The sequence below is a fragment of the Lepisma saccharinum genome, chromosome 26 (genome assembly GCF_977018435.1).
Source record: "Lepisma saccharinum chromosome 26, izLepSacc3.1, whole genome shotgun sequence".
Classification (NCBI taxonomy): Eukaryota; Metazoa; Arthropoda; class Insecta; order Zygentoma; family Lepismatidae; genus Lepisma; species Lepisma saccharinum.
In genome coordinates, this window is record NC_139254.1 from 61,555,647 (window position 1) to 61,575,469 (window position 19,823).

The following is a 19,823-nucleotide window of genomic DNA, read 5'->3' on the forward strand; positions in this document are numbered from 1 at the left end:
TTTGTGTTGAGAGGTACCTTAATGTACATAACTCAATCTGAAATGAATGGCGACACACAAATTGGGTTTTATGATCTTTAAGACTGAACCGGCAGGGACATAATTAGAGAAAGGGAATTACCTGTCTCATCCTTTAATAGTTGACCAGTCAGTCCTCCTCCTTTCAAGCCAAACACCGAATCCTCACCTCTCACCTCCGATCTCCTTCCTTTGCTCTCACTTTCCCTCTTTTCTGCCCCCCTCCTATTTCCTTTTTACAACTCATGATACAGGAAATTTATACTGCTGGCGTAAGAGCATTCTTTGTATATCCTGCCTTCTACAAATGTCAGGGTAGCTCAGGAATATGAGGTACACTACGTTACTTAATTCAGCTCTGTAGAGTTTTCAAATAATAAATACCTGTATAGTACCGTGTGATGTACGAAACACCTATACTCATTTTAGTAAAATTTTCTTTCCAGAAAGAGGATTCATTTTGAAGAGGTGTAGCTGGCGAGGTGAAAGATGAGTTCTCCAGTAAATTCCAAGCAGCTCAGAATTTATTTTCCTTACTAAATTATTTTGTTACCCACTTTCCTCGTTCCAAAAATAGCAAACAAGGCTGCAGGACCAGCTCTCTACATGTACAATCCTATATATATTCAAGAAAGAAATAATAAAATTGTAAATAACATTTACCGAAGCCTGATTTAATAAATCTGAAACAATACACAACCTTGTCTTAATAAATCTGAAATGAGTCTCCCATGCGCCGTTATTTTTGTAGACACTTCTTAGAATAACTGTTTTCACTATTCTCAGCGAACAACGAAAACAATTTGTAAGGATGTAACATAAATACATCGTGGAAGGTTAAAAACAGAATTATTTCTAGTCATTGGCCTTATAAGAACAAAATTTTGTAAAATAACGCTACGAGTAAGTAAGGTAAGAATTATTATAATTGTATATGAATATTTTAAAATGTAATTACATTAAAAACAGGGTATTTCCCTTAACATGAACAAATATATATTCTACACATGATCATTTCCCTAAAGTGGACATCCATTTCGAACACAAACTGTATAATCAGAGTGTATATACTGTTTTAGTAAATATAGTAGGTAACAAAACAGTTTTTAAATCGTTTTCTGTTTGTGTTTATGACATTATTATCATGTATTTTACATTGAAAACAAGAAGTGAAAAATTACATCAAACATTATTTGTAGTTTTTAAGGATGTTAAGCATTGGTTTGGATATTGCTGGTCATATCTAATATTTTCAGTGTAAATATGTACTACGTTTTGTCTCAAGTTGTAGTGAAATATGCCATTCTTAGAAATAAATTAAGGATTATACGTTTTTTTAAAGTTTTCTTTAATTTTAAATGCATATTCCAAATCTGATTCCAACTACACTGATATATCTGTAAGTACAACATGCAAATATTCTCTCCCCAAAGAAATGCGGAAATTACAATTTGAAACTACACAAACACACACACATTTCACTAACACACAAGGGTAGCACAACAGGTAGAGACAAGTGGACTGTAGCCCATCAAACAGAAGGCTGGCTACCTACACGTTCACCCTTGTAAATATTTAATTGTTTAAATGATTTATTTTCTTTGTATATTGTATACAATTACCACATACTTCAAGCATTGGAAACATTAAGAAAAGAGAAAACTATTACATATATACCTAATTTAAAATGAACAGCTTCTTTAAAATCGCAGAAACATAGCAGTTTGTCGTAACTGTACAACATTCTACAAATACTCTTTTACGAAAATGCCTACACTTTCACTGCAATATTCAGTCTGAATTATATTCTCAATAGAAATAACAAATTTTTCGTGGAGGAGGGAAAAAATGCTTTCCACAGCAAAAGGTCCTGTGTTTGAATCACAGACTAGTTGTGATGATATATCCACAGATTGTAAATGTTGTAAACAAATTTTGTTAACCGTAATGATGATAAGTTCCAATGTTGAAATGTAAACTCCAATTGTGGAATTGTATAAAATATTTTAAAATGTGTTCCTAGTTCGTCAAAAGCTATAAGTATTTATCAAATGATAATTTAAAACCACGTAATATTGCACTTGCCTTGTGTCGTATTAATAAAAAATGGGTAAGTGCTCAAGAATAGAGCATGTGCTCCATTTTGTATGAATTAGTCTTTCATCAAGATGGTTTCCAACATAGCAAGTTGTTCGGTTTCTGAAAACTGGTCTTCTTTAAAAGAAAAACACAAAAGTGGGAGGACGCTGTGGAGCAAGTTCTCAACCTTATCCATAAGAAATGGATCAGGTGCTCCAAAAGATTGAGAAGCGAGTAGGCGCTAAGTTTTATTTATACGACCCTTTGAAGCCTGTGGTCCACTCGCAACAAATTGTCTGGAGCCATTATCCTTAACACAATAGTTAACACATTTATATTTCACTTTGGTTTGATTTGCTATGTAATTACTCACCAACCAACTCTAAGAAAATATGTACAACATACATTGAAAAATACACAACGGATACGAAAATTTTCAACAATAATATTTATAAAATCGATTACTTTCAGAACTAAACGTCACATATGAACGCACAAGCACACCTACATTCGTCAAAACAACTTAAATTTCCTGAGCGTGCGGTAGTGTAAAGGAAAAGGACTTTCAAGAATTGCTTTCGATGTTCGATTATTAATTTTGATTTGCAACGTGTCTTCTTAAACTAATAGGCTATTCGTCATTTGTAACATTTGTGCTTAGAGGCTAGTCAAAGCATGGGAGAACTTGTTTGAAATGTATTGCAGATATTATTGAAGCATAACTTATAATCAATTAAGTATGTGAAATAAATATTTGGTTTGATCTGTACTGTACTTTAAGTACCTGTTAGTAGATATTATTATTTATGGACGTTGTGATTCATTTACGTTTCATTTATAGCCATGACTTATTGTACATGTGTTAGTATTTATATTTTTGCTTGTTAAGCAAGTCCGTATCATTGTAAATTGCAAATAGTGTATCATTGGAAAGTATAAAACATTGTATTATATTTTTCATGAAAAATAAAATTCAGCTACTAATAGAACTGCAAGATTAAACTGTTCGTGTTTCCTAACCTGTAGTTTCTATATCTTAGATCAATTTTATATTAAACTTTTGTTGTTCATGAACCAGTCTCATTTACTTTATGATCTGTGCACACCTGGAAGTAGGAATACAATATATGGTATACTACAGCACTGTGGTTGAAATGGAGCCAATTATTGTTACTAACAGCTTAATATATGTTTGCATCATATGCTGAGTTTACTTATTTAATATGGTAATTGTAGGATTTGTTGATTAAACTGAAAGTGTTCCAGAACTTGAATCCATATTTAGATTCCTTTCAGATTCTGTTGATCTTCTGATGAAGGATAAGTATAAATACAAGGGTGAAAGACGATATCATGTTATGAAGGGGTCCCGGGCTCAATACCCGATGAATGATTTTTTTCTTTTGACTTCACTTTTCTGTCATTTATGGCTAATTGTAAAAATGAAAAAGGGTTATGATGCTATGGAATTGATGAAGGGACACTCACAAACACCCAAACACAGGCTGGAACTCGAACCCGGGCCTCTGTCCTCATAGCGCGTGGCGCTAACCACTCCGCCACGGAGGCCGGCTGATACCCGATCGAATCACATGGTAGTTCGGATTTCACTTTAAACTGTAGGTCCAGTCCCAATTAGCCTTTCAGTGCATAAAGTGGCCAAAGCGGGTTTCGAGATGTCTCCTAAAAGTGATGTCGGTCAGCATACAATCGAGGAACAGTGCAGCACACGCACTACAAGAACCTTACGCCCACAACTATTCAGAGACCGACAGTTGCATGTAAGCGGCCTAGAATTAAACGTAATTTTCAAATTTGACCACTCCAAGCAACTCTGACATGGTGTAGCCTGTCACTTTACACCCAAAAACAAGTCCAAGCCAGTCCACCAGACGAGGTGGAGCCGGCCCCGTGGCGGAGTGGTTAGCACATCGCGCCACGACTCGAGGGGCCATGGGTTCGAATCCTCGCTTTGGCATGGATGTTTGCGAGTGTCCATTCATGAATTTCATCATATCATCACTCATCCCCATCTTTGCAAATTAGCCAAAAGTGGCACAAAAAGCGAAGAAAAATAGCAAATTAATCAATCAATCAAGACGAGGTGGAACCTAGGCCACTGATAAATAATGCTCCCAGTCACTCATATATTATTAGACTTTAAATTAAACATTAAATGGGATACGGAGCGGCGATCCTCCGCCTCCACTCGCCACTCTCACTTGTGGTACCCTCTCACTCAGATCTTCTTTCTTGATCTTATCTGAGTGTGGTATCCGTATCCCGGAATAGGATATAAGGATTAACTTGGTAAGTGGAGAGGTCAGAAGGTACGTAAGAGAGAAGAGGCAAGTGCTCTGAGTCTTGGTACCTAAGATTTAAACCAAGACGTTTTTGAAAAATTAATATTGTGAAATTGAGTAGCTCCAAACAATAAGCAAGATATGAAATATAAAGATACATATAACATAGAAATAAAATAATGAATATATAAGAATACAATATAAGAATGAGAATATAGAATAAGATATTCGAGGAACCCTTAGATCCCATAAATAAGAGAATAATAATGGCACTTGATGAGGAATTCTTAGATCAGAAGACAAGTAGATATTCATAAGAGTTATATTGAAGAGACATCCCTGAAGAATAGGGAGTTCTCAAGCCTCCTCTTCTGTCTTCAAACTTCTACTCGCAGTCCTCAACTGGTAGACAGCATCTGGATACTGGAAATATATATATTGGTTTCAGTCATCCAATTCTGGTATGTCGGGTTCTCTTCTGAGGGATGTAATGTAGTGTTTTCTTCTATTCAGGGAAGCCGGTCCTTCTTCATACTATCTTATTTCATTTAAGCAATTATTTTGTGCACAGCTGCTTTCTCCCATTAATTGGGCAGCAAGTCTCATGCTCGATCTAGTCTTAGTTCCAGTGGGTTCTATGTTTTCAATAAATGATGATATTGGAACCACTTGTCGGGCTCGTGACTCTTGATGGTGTTTGAATTCCATTTCCTCAAGCGTAGATATCAGCTCAGCCAAAGCATTAATTGTAGGAAAGGTTCGTTGACAAGTAAGTTGTTGTCTTACAAGGTCTGGTTCTAGCTTAGCTCTAAGTTCCCTTATTTTGGGGTCTTGAAATTTATTGCAATAAAACACAGCGTGTTCTGGGGTATCAGTAGTCTTACATACTTGGCACTGGTCATCTAGACTGAGGCCAAAGCGTTTCAAATATGCCTTATAAGGGCCATGCCCTGTAATGAGGTGTATCAACCCTTTAGTTGGTTTAAAGAGTGAGTTCATTGTCCAGAATTTAACGTCAGGCATATATAGCTTCGTGTGTACTGATCCCGAGTATTGTCTCCACTCTTGTTGCCATTTGCTTTGTAGAACCTGGTCAATGTCCTGCATGGTATTCACATTAATTCCCAACAGCATGAATATCTTGTTAGCATTGAACTCCAAACCTTTGCGATTATTCGATCCGGTTATGATTAATAGATCATCTGCATAAGCAACACTATCTATGATCTCATCCATCCTGCTGAGAGCCAGCAGTAGTGGTTCCAAGGTTATATTCCAAAGGACTGGCCCCAGGACAGAGCCCTGAGGACAGCCTTTGTTGACACTCCTGCAGATCGTCTCATGTCCCCAAACGAACTGTATTCTCCTGTCTTTCAGGTAATCACAGATTAAGCTGTATAGAGGCTTAGGAATCTGCAACCTCCTTAGTTCTCGTAGTAAGTATGGCCACCATACATTATTGAACGCTCCGCTAATGTCAATTGTAATTCCAGTAACATACTTATAATGAGTTTGGTTTATAGATGTTATCACACGATTGACCGCATCCTCAGTAGAGCGTCCTTTAATAAACCCATACTGTTTGCTGGAATTCCTTATTAGTGTTAGTCTTTCGTTTAGTCTCTTTGTAATCAGCCTCTCAAAAACTTTGCCTAAGACATCCAAGAGGCAAATTGGCCTGTAGGATTTTACATTGGATGGATCTCTTTTGGTATCCTTTAAGAAAAGCACTAACGTTGCTAATTTCCAGTCTTCAGGAAAAATCTCTTCTGCTAGACATTGGTTATAGATTGTCTGTAAACCTCCGAGAAGTTGGTTTTTAGTAATTTTGATTAACTCGTTTAGAGTTCCATCAGGACCCGGGGCTTTGCCATTTTTCAATCTGTCGATCACCGCGGCGATTTCTTCCTGTGCAAACGGTATCACCAGTGTAGGATTTTCATAGGTTACATCAACTGTAGATCTTATGTTGTTCTGGATTGGTGTGTCCTCTTCAGAATCGTCCAATGGTAGTAGTCCATCCATTATGAAGCTTACTGCCTCCTGCCATGAGCTTGTGTATGTATTGTCACTCTTCTTAAATGGTACAGGGACGAATTTCTGTGAATTTTTTTGGGCAGCTACTTTGTATGGCATGCTCCAAGGATTTTTAAGGATCTCCCGTTGTACTAGACAGGCCCAGGATTTGATCTTGTACTGTTCAATAAGCTTACCGTATTTCCATTTGGAGTTTCGGTACTTCTCTAGATAGAATGTTCTGTCTCTATCCGTCTTGGATTTTTGATAGAGCTTTCTGAGTCTCCGCGTAATGTTCCGTCTTCTCATGATATACTCTGGCCAGGCTTGTTTAGGTTTCTGCTCCTTCATCTTAGGAATACGGCCTGGCGCAGTCCCCAATATGTTCGCAACTGTAGCTACATTTCCAGAGATCGTGTTATCCAAGGTTATCGGATTGTGCCTTAATTCATTTGCCACAAGAGTGCGTAGCATTTCTTGGTCACGCATATTCCATTTTCTTTTGGTTAATCTATTGTTGACTGGTGTGTGTCGTCTTTTAAGTTTGATACAGTAGCTAATCAAGTTGTGGTCACTAACTGTCAGCTTCTCAGCAACCCACCAGTTATCTATCGATAACCGCCCATTCATGTTTGAAATTGTCAAGTCAATATTCGATGTTGCTCCTGCTCTATTAGAGTATGTTGGAATATCAGATCTTCTATTTAAAACATGTAAGTTTTTACTGGCCAGTAGGTCTTCCAGTTCCAAGCCACGGTTATCTGTGACCTTGCTAAACCAATGCTTTGATTTAGCATTCGAGTCCATTCCAATTAAGATGTTATTCATGGATAGGTCAGTAACAATTCTTTCCAGTTGATCCAAATAAGGTTGTATAGGATCTTTAAACTGGCAGTACATATTTACTAAAACCCAGCTATCATCTCCTAAGCAGATTTTCGTTACTATACAGTGAGATGTTGAGTAATTGTGTAACCAGAATATTTGTAAGTCACTATTGGCGATTATAGTAAATGTCATTGGTTTATCAGATATTAAGTAGACTTGCATTCGACTCGGAATGCCAACTGGTTTTCCTTTCAGGTGGTAAGGCTCCTGGATGAGAGCAATGTCTATATTATGAGTAATAATATGATTTATCACTTCTTGGGTTGCTATCTTAGAACCCTGCGCATTGGTTTGGATCACATTAATTTCATCAAGAGTTTTGCTATGTACATCTAGAGAAGGGTTATCCATAATTAATTTTAGAAATGATTCTATCTCTTATCTCTCTGTAGGTTGGACATTCTTCTTTAGCGCAGTTTCTTTCTCGTATTTTACAGGGTATACAAACCCATATGTTTGCTGACGGACAGTTTTCCTCTGCATGGGATTCTCCACATTTTCCACACACTGTCTCTTTGTTGCAAAACTTACTAATGTGACCTAGATCTTTACATTTAAAGCATCTTGGCACCGAAATAAAATCCATAACAATAGCCACTGAAAACTTTAAGAACAATCTACCTTTACTTAGGATTAGGTTTCTCATGTTTGGTGATGCTTCTAAAACTACATGAGATGAGGCCTGATTCTGCCTACCAGTCCGAAACCTAAACCTCAGGTTGTTGTACATTTCCTCATCAGTCATAATTTCGCTAAAGTTCATATGATACAGCTCATCCATTAGTTCCTCATCCTTGTACGACTTGGATATATCGTACAGAATTACCATAGGATTCTTCTTCCTTGTGGGTTCCATCTGTAGTCCGCATTCAAGAAGTTTAGGGTTATCTTTCATACGCTTGAGTTCCTGGTCAGATTCCAGTTCAACTATTAAAAGTTCTTTGGTTGGACGCATGTTGGTGATGCGTATCTTATCTCCTGCAGGCTTGATGTTCGACGTAATTACCCTTAGAATGTCTTTCGGTGTTTTTTCTTTCGCTTTGATGAATAAAGTTGGTTTAACAACTTTTGAGGGTTTAGGTACTTAGGTATTATTAGACTATAGTCTATCTCGAGAATCGCTAGAAAGCAACGAAAACAAGTCTCTGGCCATGTAATGACTGGAGAAGGCTCGACCAATGGACGCGCCAGAGGGGAAGTGAGTACATGAAGAGGAAAATGCGGCTGCAGCTACCAGCTGTTAGGAGCAGAGCGTACTCTTCCGCCTGGCCCACTCGCTCTCTCCCCACCTGTACCGTTACGCGCGGCCTTGCTCTACAGATCCCCGGGATAGGGTATTCAACCACGCACCTTTCCCAATACATCCAGTGTTGGGGGACAACTGACACATGACAATATAGGAAAAATACACCACCTTGAGAACGGAAACGGAACCAGTGACTGAAATGTAGGTACATATGTACTCTGCGTCTGGTCGGTAATCTCTGGAGCAAGGCAGCGCATGAGGGGAGAAAATGAGTGAGCTGAGTGAAGCAGTACACGCTGCTGAAAGGAATGGTAACTGCAGACGGTTCTCCCCTCATTTCTCCCTCGCATTTTATTCATTGGTCTTCTCTCGCGTCACTCCTTGCGCAGAGACTTACTCCAGAGATTTCCGGGACAGAGTATAGAAACTAGAGACAGTGGTTAAAATTCCAAAAAAATCAACATAGTTTCCTTTTCTCTGTCTTTCTCTCTATTTCTGTTCCCCATATCCTTTAGTATATTTCTTTCTCCATCTCTTTCTGACTCTTTTTCCTTTCTTTATTATCTCTTTTACCCTTCCTCTGATTCTCTCTTTCTCTTCATCTTTCTGTCTGAAAGTTCTTTGAAATGTCTTTAATTCTCTCTTTCTTTCTTCAATTCTCTCTATCTCTCTCTCTCTCTCTCTTTCCTCTGTCATTTTATGTCACGTTCTGTAACTTTATTTGGATTTGCCTCAGTATTTATTGCATTATTCTTATTCAACTGTAAATGATTCCCTAAATTTCTTATGTGTTGCCCAGGAGACGAGACTTTGGACTCGTGAAAATGCCGTCTCGTATCGTCCCGCGTCTCAAAAACATACGTTTGTCCCGTCTCATTTTTGAGACAATGCAGGCACGAGACGAGATGGAAAATGTCTCGTTTCGTGAGCAACAATAGTGGGTGGGCTGGAGCCCATCCTCTTTCCTCGAGAGGCCACATACACACCTGGTAATATATTTTGTTAAGTGTTCTGAATACACTTTATGAAATTAACCAAAATAAGGTATGGGTCTGGGGTCTCCCCCGATGATATGGTGGCAATCCCTCGTAATAAAGGGGTCCCGCATTCGTTACCCGGTGAAAGCACATAATGGTTCGGATCATGCCAGAGCCGTCCATTCAAAAACTGGAAAGTCAAGAACGGTAATAAGAAAGGTAAAGCATTCATCACGCCTCTTGAAGATTCAGCACATGTTATTAAACATTTCTGCATTTTTTACACCTACTTATAACAGAATATGTCTCTACTATTCTCTTAAATCACGACATGAATCCTGCAAAACCTAAGAAAATATGTAACAGTCTAAAAAAATGTTTAATTTAGGCAATTATACCTAAAATAGGTTCTAACAAGCAAATTAGGTTATTTTAGGAACTATAAAACTTTGTCAGTGGTTGCCTTTTTTAATAAAACGCTGACGTAACTTGTTTTTTTTTTATTTACTTACAAAGGAAAAAATAGGTTAAAAACCTAAAATCAGAGGTCTATTTATCAGTTATCTTATGCATAGATTATTTAGAATCGTGCTTCGAATATACTTTCTCTAAACCTTGTTTCATCAATCTCCGCTGGACCCGTTTTGATTATTTTACTCTTGAACTATACAGAGAAGAGTTTAAGTACTAAAATTCCTTCTTTATGCTGTTGATCTTAAGAAGGTATCAGTGATTACCATATAAACTACAGAGAGATCTTCCAGCATTTGAAAAGTCATTAGATGATAATCAACTTTCAATTAATTTATTTAAATCAATGACAAGAGTTCTGAAATACAGCGCTGCCAAAGAGCAAAGTCTCCGAAGGACAGACCTGCCAAAAGACAAGGTGTCCGAAAAACAGGACTTCTAGAAAACAAGGTCTGCCAAGGACAAAGTCTCCGAAAGACACCGTCGGAAATAACAATGTCTCCTAAAGACATGGTTGCCAAAAGACAAGATCTCTGAAATACATCATCACCAAAAGACAAGGTCTCCCAAAGACAGGGCCGTCAAAAGACAAGGTCTCCTAGAGACAGGGTTGCCAATAGAAAAGGTCTCCGAAAGACAGGGTTGCAAGAGGACAAGGGCTCCGAAAGACAGGGTTGCAAGAGGACAAGGGCTCCGAAAGACAGGGTTGGAAGAGGACAATGCCTCCGGAATACAGGGTCGCCAAAGGAAAATGGCTCCGAAAGACAATGTCTCCAAAAGACAATGTCTCCAAAGGACAAGGTCTCCGAAAGACAGGGTCTCCGAAAGACAGGGTCGACAAAATACAAGATCTCTGAAAATACAGCGTCACCAAAAAAGAAGGTCTCCAAAAGCCAGCGTTGCCAATGTACAATGTATACGAAGGACAGCGTCGTCAAAGGACAATGCCTACGAAGGACAGCATCGCCAAAAGGACATTGGTCTACAAAGGACAGCGTCATCAAAGGACATGGTCTACGAAGGACAGGGTCGCCATAGGACAAGGTAACAGAAGGAGAGGCTCGCCAAAGGACAAGGTCTCTGAAATACAGCGTCTGCAAATGACAAGATCTTCGATGTACAGCATTGCCAAAGCACATGGTCTACGAAGGAAAATGTCGTCAAAGAACAGCGACCTGTAACAGAGCGTCGCCAAAGGAGAAAGTCTACGAATGACAGCTTCGCCAAGGGGCAATATCTCCAAAGAACAAGACTTCTTAAATACCGTGTCGCGAGCATCGGCGTTCCCCAATGTGGCCCATTCTGCAATTTTCGTAACTCCTAACTTTCATCGTTTCTAGCCACACAGACCACCAGTATGATGAGGTACAATAACAACCTGATTGTGCGTTGCAAGTTGTTTACCAGCGCCTACGATACTCAGCTATTACATGATTTTTAATATTAATATGAGATAATGTTGTGATGAGTCACTTGCTTTGTGTAAAATAACACGACCCTTTTTTGCTCGTGATCTTCCCACTTCCACTAGCGTTGTCCTGGCCCTGCAACTCTGATCCAACTGGTCTGTGCACGCTCGTTCACTCAAAAGAGGATTAATCTTTAGACAACATATACTTATACGACACAGTCAACAAACTTCTCATCGCGTCGGACAGTTGCCTTTCATCATGAAGATTCGGGTGTTTCCAATAAGAACCAGATTAAACATTCACAAAATAGTAATAGGCAAAGGAGTTTCATGACTAGAGCTAGGATTTGTACGTAATTACATATTCTATTCCTTTCTAGATACATACCTTGAACTGGAAAATGTCAACGAATTATGTAACTGAGATCATTTTGCATAAGTTTTATGTTACATATTTGCCAGGATATTACATATTTTATATATTTGCTCATTTACTTTACATAAACAACATATTTCGGCAAAAAAATTCTATCTTCATCCTTTTTCCTATGTTTTCGATCTCTGAAACATGATGAAAAAATTTCAATCTCATGTGTTTTCATATTTTCTAATAAATGAGGCCACTCCGATGGCGCAGTGGTAGCGTCGTCGCCTTGCAATCAAGGTGTCCAGGGTTCGATTCCAGGCGGAGGCATTTAGTGGTTCGGATCCCGCTTTAAACTGTATGTCCAGTACCGATTAGCCTTACTGTGCATAAAGTGGACTTAAAACACCAAATCAACAAACCAACCAAATCTAATCAATGAGATGCATAGTGCTTACGGTCACCTAAATTTGACTGCCAAGTCGAAAGACAGGCTGAAGACCAAAGAAAATTACTGGAACTGTTATTTATCTAAAGATGCTGGAGTTTTTCTCCCCTTCTGGTTACATATTTTTCGCTTTTAGGTTTAGACAAAGCACCTAGAAACTTGGCATTGGTGGACAAGAAAGCTACTTTCCTGTACGTAGCAAGTTACACAATATGTTCCCTTGTACAAAAAAGTACAAAAGTAGCTATGTATTTTCATTCGATTGTTCTTACTGTAGGCGCTTCTTTTTGTTACAATTTGTTTCGAAAGTTACGAAAAGCTCCCTTACATATTTACATATTCTACAATAATTTACGGTGTGAAAAGTAATTAGTAGTTTTTAAAATTGGTTTCTTAAATATGTGCACTTTGCTGTGCTCTTTTGAGTTGATTTGAATTTGAATTTTAAATTTTGGGTGCGTCACCACTAAGGCTATTTTGCACCCGTCACGCTATACGGGGTCCAGCCCCTTACCATAACTAAAATAACATAACTGTCGTACAAATAAAATATTTAAAAATTCTGACTTCGATTAAAAGCTGAGGCTATGAAGGGGCACTCAGCACTTATAGAACAAAAAACAGGACAATGCACAGAATTATACTGGCCCTAGAGCCAGACGCCAGAGCCTCGTGTACTACGTGGAAGTGAGATTGGCAATTGAGTGTACTACGTGGATCACCCTTACACCCCATTTTTTTTAAAAAAAATTTGAGTTTATAAATTTTATACAAATTTTAATTTGAATAACTTATGTCTTTAAAATTACGTTGAATATGTTCAAATAAAATAAATATCTAGCGGAATTCCTGAAATTGCTTGGATACTCAATTATTATTAATATTACATATTCTATGATACTACATATTTAGCTACATATCTTTTTGATAATACATATTTTATCAATTATTGTTACATATTTATGTACATATTTTGTACTTTGATATTACATAAAAATACGGGCTCTATATACCTGTGTAGTATGGTCAGACTTCAATCCATCCAGAACCGGACTGGAAGAAAGATGCTGACCACTATACCAGGTCGACACAACTGCATGAAGACCTCGACTTGGAAACGTTACGAATGTATGCTAGTGGAGAAGATTAAGTTTTGGATTCTACAACCGCATCACCCGAACTCAACAGCACATCTCATTGGACAAGGAGAGCCGCACAGGAGAATGTACGAACTGCCTTGGCTCCAAACAAAAAAAATAACGATCTTCGACAACTTCATCAGTCTTCTAACGACAAGAACAATTGGACATTTTTCTGCAAGCAATCTGAAATACGAGACCTCACCCTCAATCTAGCGACGGTTACAAAAAGACAACTAAACGACCGACAGAATAAGCCACATGACAAAAACTAAGTCTCATGGAGCAAGGAAAGTTCAATGCAGACAAACTCAAAACAGACTAAACCGAAACATGTTGGTATGCATGTACCCCAATAAAGCTTTGTTAAAGTTTATATTGAACTAATTATTGGAACTTTGAATTGAATTCCTTACACAGTTATCCAGTTATTTCCCGTGCTTTATTACTTCTTAAATAATTATCGATGTCTAATGTTAGTGTTGTTTTATTAGTCAAATTAGATATATTATACAATGAAAGTTCATACACATGTAAACCAGAACGACAGAATAAATAAATGCATGCGTGTCCGTTGCATACGCTGAAAAACAAGATACACAGACCATAGACTATGCACAGACTAACAGACATCGTAGGCTACATACAGTGTCTCATCTCTTGACTTTATGTATGTCGTTGTTATATTCCAACAGTTAGTTCTGGTCCGGAACCGTGGCGTCAGGCTTTGAGTACGGCTACGGCTGGTTCGAGTCTCCTGGGAGAAGCGTACCAACGTTCCATCGTGAGGAAATTGGGGAGCTACGAATGAGTAGTGTTAGCCGGTCATGGAAAACCTACCACAACGACTTCCCAGTTCGTCGTGTCGACCACACGTCACCCCGTAACTGTTTGGATGATTTTATCGATGCTCCCACCTCTACTGGGACATGTGGAAGTGAGACCGGCAGTCGGTAGGTAGGCCTTGGCCCTCAAGAGCTATTGAGCCACGGGTTCTCATAATTATTATTATGTTAGTTCTACTTCTAATTTTTCACACGGACACACACACACACACACACACACACACACACACACACACACACCCACACACACACACACACACACACACACACACACACACACCTTATTCTTAATAGTTTGTCTGCTTGACTAGCCTTGTAATAATGAGAACTGCAAAACCTCCCTTCCCCTTTTCAAAACGATTCTAAAGGCATAAGAGGTCGTGTTTCATTTCAACCCAATTGCCGCGATGAGGTAGGAAGAGAAACCAACAACCATAACTAAACATCGACAGTAAGTCAATCAAACAAAGCGATCCTCCCAAATTTTGTGTGAAGCTGAAGATATACAGGGTGAACAGAAACTATAGGGACAAACTTCAGTTGATGATTCCTGACAGGAAAAGGAACAAAAAAAGTTCATATCAACATATGTCCGGAAACGCATATTTGCCAAGGTAGATGGCACTGAAGAACGACATCATCCTCTCATAACAACACTCACAGTGTGCCTTTTTGTGTTGTAGAGTGTGTGATTGGAGCTACGTCGAAGCACCATGGTCCGTTATTCATACCAGGAACAAGCCGAGATTGTTTTCGTATACGGTCAAGTAGATGGAAACGGTCGAGAGGCCGCACGGATTTATCGAGCCACGTACCCGGACAGACAGCACCACTGGAGCCTTTCATACAGGCGAACATGGAGGGCGGCCGCGGCATGTGCGTACACCAGACCTGGAGGAACATGTGCTACACGGTATTGAGAACAACCCCAGTACAAGCTCCAGGCAAGTGGCCAGCCAGCATGGTGTAAGCTAAGCGACGGTGTTGTGTATCCTGCAGGAAAACCGCTACTATCCCTATCACCTGCAATGTGTGCAGGAATTATCACCAGCGGATTTTCCTCCAAGGGAATGGTTTTGTCGCTGGTTTTTTGCAATAGGCCACCACCGTATTGGGGTTTCTGTCGTCAGTCCTCTTCACCGATTAAGCAACCTTTGGTAGAGATAGCATCGTCAACCTACACAATCGTCATCTGTGTGCTACGGCCAATCCTCGAGGAATGGTTGAATCGTCTCATCAGCAAAGGTTCAGCATCAATGTTTGGGCAGGGATTATTGGCGACCACATACTTGGACCATTTGTTCTTCCACGATGCCTTAACGAACAGACATATCTGGAATTCCTGCAGAACACTCTGACTGTTTTGCTTCAGAATGTCTTTGGCAATACAACAGGTAATGTGGCTGATGCATGGTGGAGCGCCAGTCCACTTTCGCATTATTCTTCGTCAACACCTCAACAACATCTTCCCCAGAAGATGGAGGTCTTGTGGCATGGCTCGCTCAATTACCGGACTTAAACACCCTTGATTTTTCCTTGTGGGGCATCTGAAAAGTGTTGTGTATGCTTAGCCAGTTCCTGATATGCAGACCCTTGAAGAGCGTGTCCGTGTAGCCTGTGACGCTATTCAGGTACAGGCTGGAACATTCGAATGAGTGAGGCAATCCATGATGCGACTTGTGGACGTTTGCATCCCATGGAGGTCACTTTGAACACCTGTTGTACCATGGTTGAAAGTCATGCCATGTAATGTGTACCGGTGCTAATTGCTTTATTGCAGGCTCACCGTCCATTTCCGGACATATGTTGATATGAACTTTTTTTGTTCCTTTACCTGTCAGGAATCACCTCCTGAAGTTTGTCCCCATAGTTTCTGTATAGAATGGACATTTTTAAAGACCATTTTTAAAATCTATACCAACGACAAATAAGCCCTGAAATGTCCCACGTTCATGTTCGTTCATTTTTAGGTAGAAAACTGGCTTTCCAATTTTAGAGCCGAGCGTTGTGCACAAAACACACCTGCGCCATGTTGTGACGTCGTGGTTCGGCTCGTCCTGTCGTTTGCACTTTGTGTTGGCTGCATTTGGTATTAAGTCTGCTGCCACACACGTATCAGCAGTAAGAATAAGCTTCAAATTTGCTCCTGCTACGTAATTCGTCTGTTAAGAGGATGTCACAAATCTTAAGAACAGATTGAGACGAGAGACATGCAAGTTTATGATTAGTGGGAATTAATGTACAGGTAATTTAGAACCTTTTTCTTTAGAAAGCATTTAGCGATATTATTTGAATGCTAAAGAACCTAACCTAACTACGAAAGCATTTAGGTTTATTATTAGAAGAATGCTAAGGGACATAATCTTATTAAAACATTTTTGTGAAAGTAATCGCTACAACTTCACAGTATGCGTTACAGACGTAATAGCATACATAGCATGATGAAATCACGATAAGACAAAGACCGAGTCTGCTGCCACGCGCATCTTTTTTGAGGTTCCAGCAGAAAAAGAACGTGGCAGCAGACACTACCTAATTTTTTACTTGGAAAGATAAATTGATCTGGAGAATCTATTATGACATTGCAGGTTGTTTTCTGCTTTATAAACTGTTCAGGCAGCAGGAAATATTTCACCCTGATTTTTTCAGAACGAGGATAGTAATTATATAATATTTAGTTTCTTGAAATTTAGATGAATATGAATCCTAATCTACTTCAGCAGTGGGGGAAAAAAGGGGGCTATTACCCCCAACTTTTGTCCCTGCAGTAGAGGTGTGCGGGATCCCAAAAAGTCGGAACCGGGATCGGGAGGGGTGGGGGCAGGGAATTCCCGTCCCGATCCCGACTTCGGAAAATGACTTCCCGACTTTTCGGGATCCCAAGCAGTCGGGAAATACCGAATGGTCATTTTAAAAAGTCGTCAATTCTCGACGTTTTCTGCATTGTAAATGTCTGGAACTTATCGGAAATTGTTAGTTTTTGTACCAGAAGTGCAAAAACAAGCACTTAAGATGGAAATTACGTGTAGAATTCGAGATTTCAAGAGCTTTGGGAAATTTCGAACATATCCCGTTCCGAAAATTTCTCGACTTTTTCTGGAAATTGAGAATTTTCCCCGTCCCGAATATCGGTATTTAAAGAATTTCCCGTTCAGACCCAAAAAATTATGTCCCGCACACCGCTACCCTGCAGTATGGTAAAGCTTATCTCCAAAGGTAAATAAACTGTCCTTGCCGTCACTGTACTCATACAAATGAGTGTTTTTTTCTATAACGACTTTAACTATAATTTACTGGGAAAAGGTTGACTTTCTTTTGTTTAAAACATATTTAAAACATGTTTTTTTTAAACTCATGTTTAAAACTATGTTTAAAACAAAAGAAACGTTTTAAACAAAAAAAACAGTTTGTTTTAAACAAAAAAAAACATAAATTTTGCCAACCCTGTGTCCCCCTACCCAAATTCCCCCTGTGGAGGTAAGAAAGCGTGAACATGGATTTCCCTATGGGGCTGTTCATTGCCAAACTTTTCCGGTGGCGGCGCCACCCCCGTTGCGTCCCTATAATTTCGTTCGTCATTTGGTTGCCCTAAGCTTTACATTGGAGCTCGATGGGATGGCTATTCAAACGTTATTTTCAATGAAGGTAAGAATTTCTCGTGGAAATCGATAATAAAAATGGGTTTAGCAAAGCTTTAAGATAATGTAGCCAGTCATAAGTTTCCGAAAATTACATTCTCCTGAACCTAAGAATTAATATATTAAAGCGCAACGGAATGGTTGCGAAAACAAGCTAAATATAGTACGTTTATGCACAAAGAACACTAAACCTGGCGTCATTTGGGTCGTCTCTAGCTGCCATGGGTCGATAATACAAAAAATTAGATTTTCACACTATGCTTTGCTTTTTTTCTGATTGCTAGCATGTGTAATTCAACGGCGGGTAGGAATCGAAGAAACTCCCAACATTATAAAGAAAAGGTGTATTAAGTGCGTAAATGCCTGATATATATTATTATATACTATGATTGACATTATGCCCTACCCGATAATTTAATATTACCGTATGTTTTCATTGTATTAAGCAGATATTCTCCCCTCGTATTTTCGTCCTTCTTTTTCTTGGTAACAACAATTTTAAAATTATAATACCTGTAAATAAGATAGCCCTAGAGGTTGCGAGACATGAAACAGAAGAAAAAATATTTTATGTAATAACTATTCTTTACGATAAATGTGTGTATATAAAACAAAGGACCATATTTACTAACTACGTGGAAAAGTATTATATGACGTGAAAAAAGTCCGTTACTAAAAACAACTATAAAAATAAAAGTACAGTCGCGCGGAATTATTATGCATTATTCGTGACCGGAATCTCAACAATACATCACTTAAATTGTGAAAATTGCAAGTGACGTAAAAAAGGTGCTGTGCAAATTTTAAGGCTTTTTGAGTTCCGATATCTTTTCTGTTGTTGACGATCGTCTTTTCAAAAGTTTTACTCTTACAGATCTGATTATTCAACTATCATGTTCAGACATCATTTCTGAGGTAACGAGATATTATACTTGCAATTTAATGTAATAGCAGCACATTCTGCATCAAATTCCCCATGTATTTAAATGGGAGAACAATTGCCGATCAAAAGCGTAGGGACGCAACAGGGGTGGTGCCACCTATTCCTGAGTAAACAAAAAATGATCGATCACACAAATCGATTATTGATGGCGGGGAAAGAACTTCCGGTTTGGCGAATTTTCCAATGTAAACAAGTGGAATACAGATCGTCACTGGGCTTATTTTCTTATAAAAGATCGGAAACAAAATGGATCACTTGAAATTTTTGAGTGATGTAGAGAAACAAAGGTACCGAGAAAAGATTAGCAATCTCCCGGATCGTTTGGATGCAGATAAGTGCCACAATAATTCAAACCCCGTTTTCCACGTTAAACTGTGAAATGTGCCATGGTTTATAATGTGGTAAACGAGAAATGTGGCTGGTAGCCCTCTAAGTAATTCAAAGGGCGTGTAAAGAGGTCACTAGTGTGCACGTTCTTACGGGCTGATGTGCGGAACGATGCGATTTCCCAACACTTTCGCTTTTGGCACTTACAACGTTTACCACTTTTAGTCCTCAATTCATTTCATTCACAGCAATTTATGTTAATTATTGGATAGGTGCTGCAAAAACATGTTAATAAGTATTTTTTGAGGGAGCAGCACTTTTATGGGAGGAATGTGTCTAGTTTGCCCCATGGGAAAAAATACCATGTTTGCCCCTCCGTGGAAAAAATCCTGCGGACATCCATGTGTGTGTGTGTGAGAGAGAGAAACCAAATGCCACGCAAATATTGTCGCCTTTTCCGAAGACACTGCCTTTACACCATTGAATTCAATGTTATTCTTTTCAAAATCGGAAGTGCAGTCCCTGCCAGCGCGAAGGAAACACAGAAATGTCAACATCCGGTGAATAGCGCCCATAGTTTGTCTTTACCGGGCCCATTATCTGCTCATAACATGCGTGTGACTTGACTTCCATCTCCGGTAGAATTGCTCATTAAAGAATTGAATGTGCAGTTTTGTCATAGGACGCACAACAGAAGCGAAACGAAAATA

The 19,823-nt window shown here is 39.0% G+C and overlaps 1 protein-coding gene across 2 annotated transcripts in view; it reads left to right on the plus strand.

Annotated features, from left to right (window-relative positions):
* Dh44 (corticotropin-releasing diuretic hormone 44) overlaps positions 1–3,005 on the plus strand; it is a 618,074-nt gene extending 615,069 nt beyond the window's left edge. For both annotated transcript variants that reach the window (XM_083112447.1, XM_083112448.1), the window contains exon 7: positions 465–3,005. In XM_083112447.1, coding sequence (XP_082968573.1) covers positions 465–482 — 18 coding nt within the window. In that variant the 3' untranslated portion in view covers positions 483–3,005. The remainder of the gene's footprint in view (positions 1–464) is intronic.
* Positions 3,006–19,823: the final 16,818 nt, after the last annotated feature.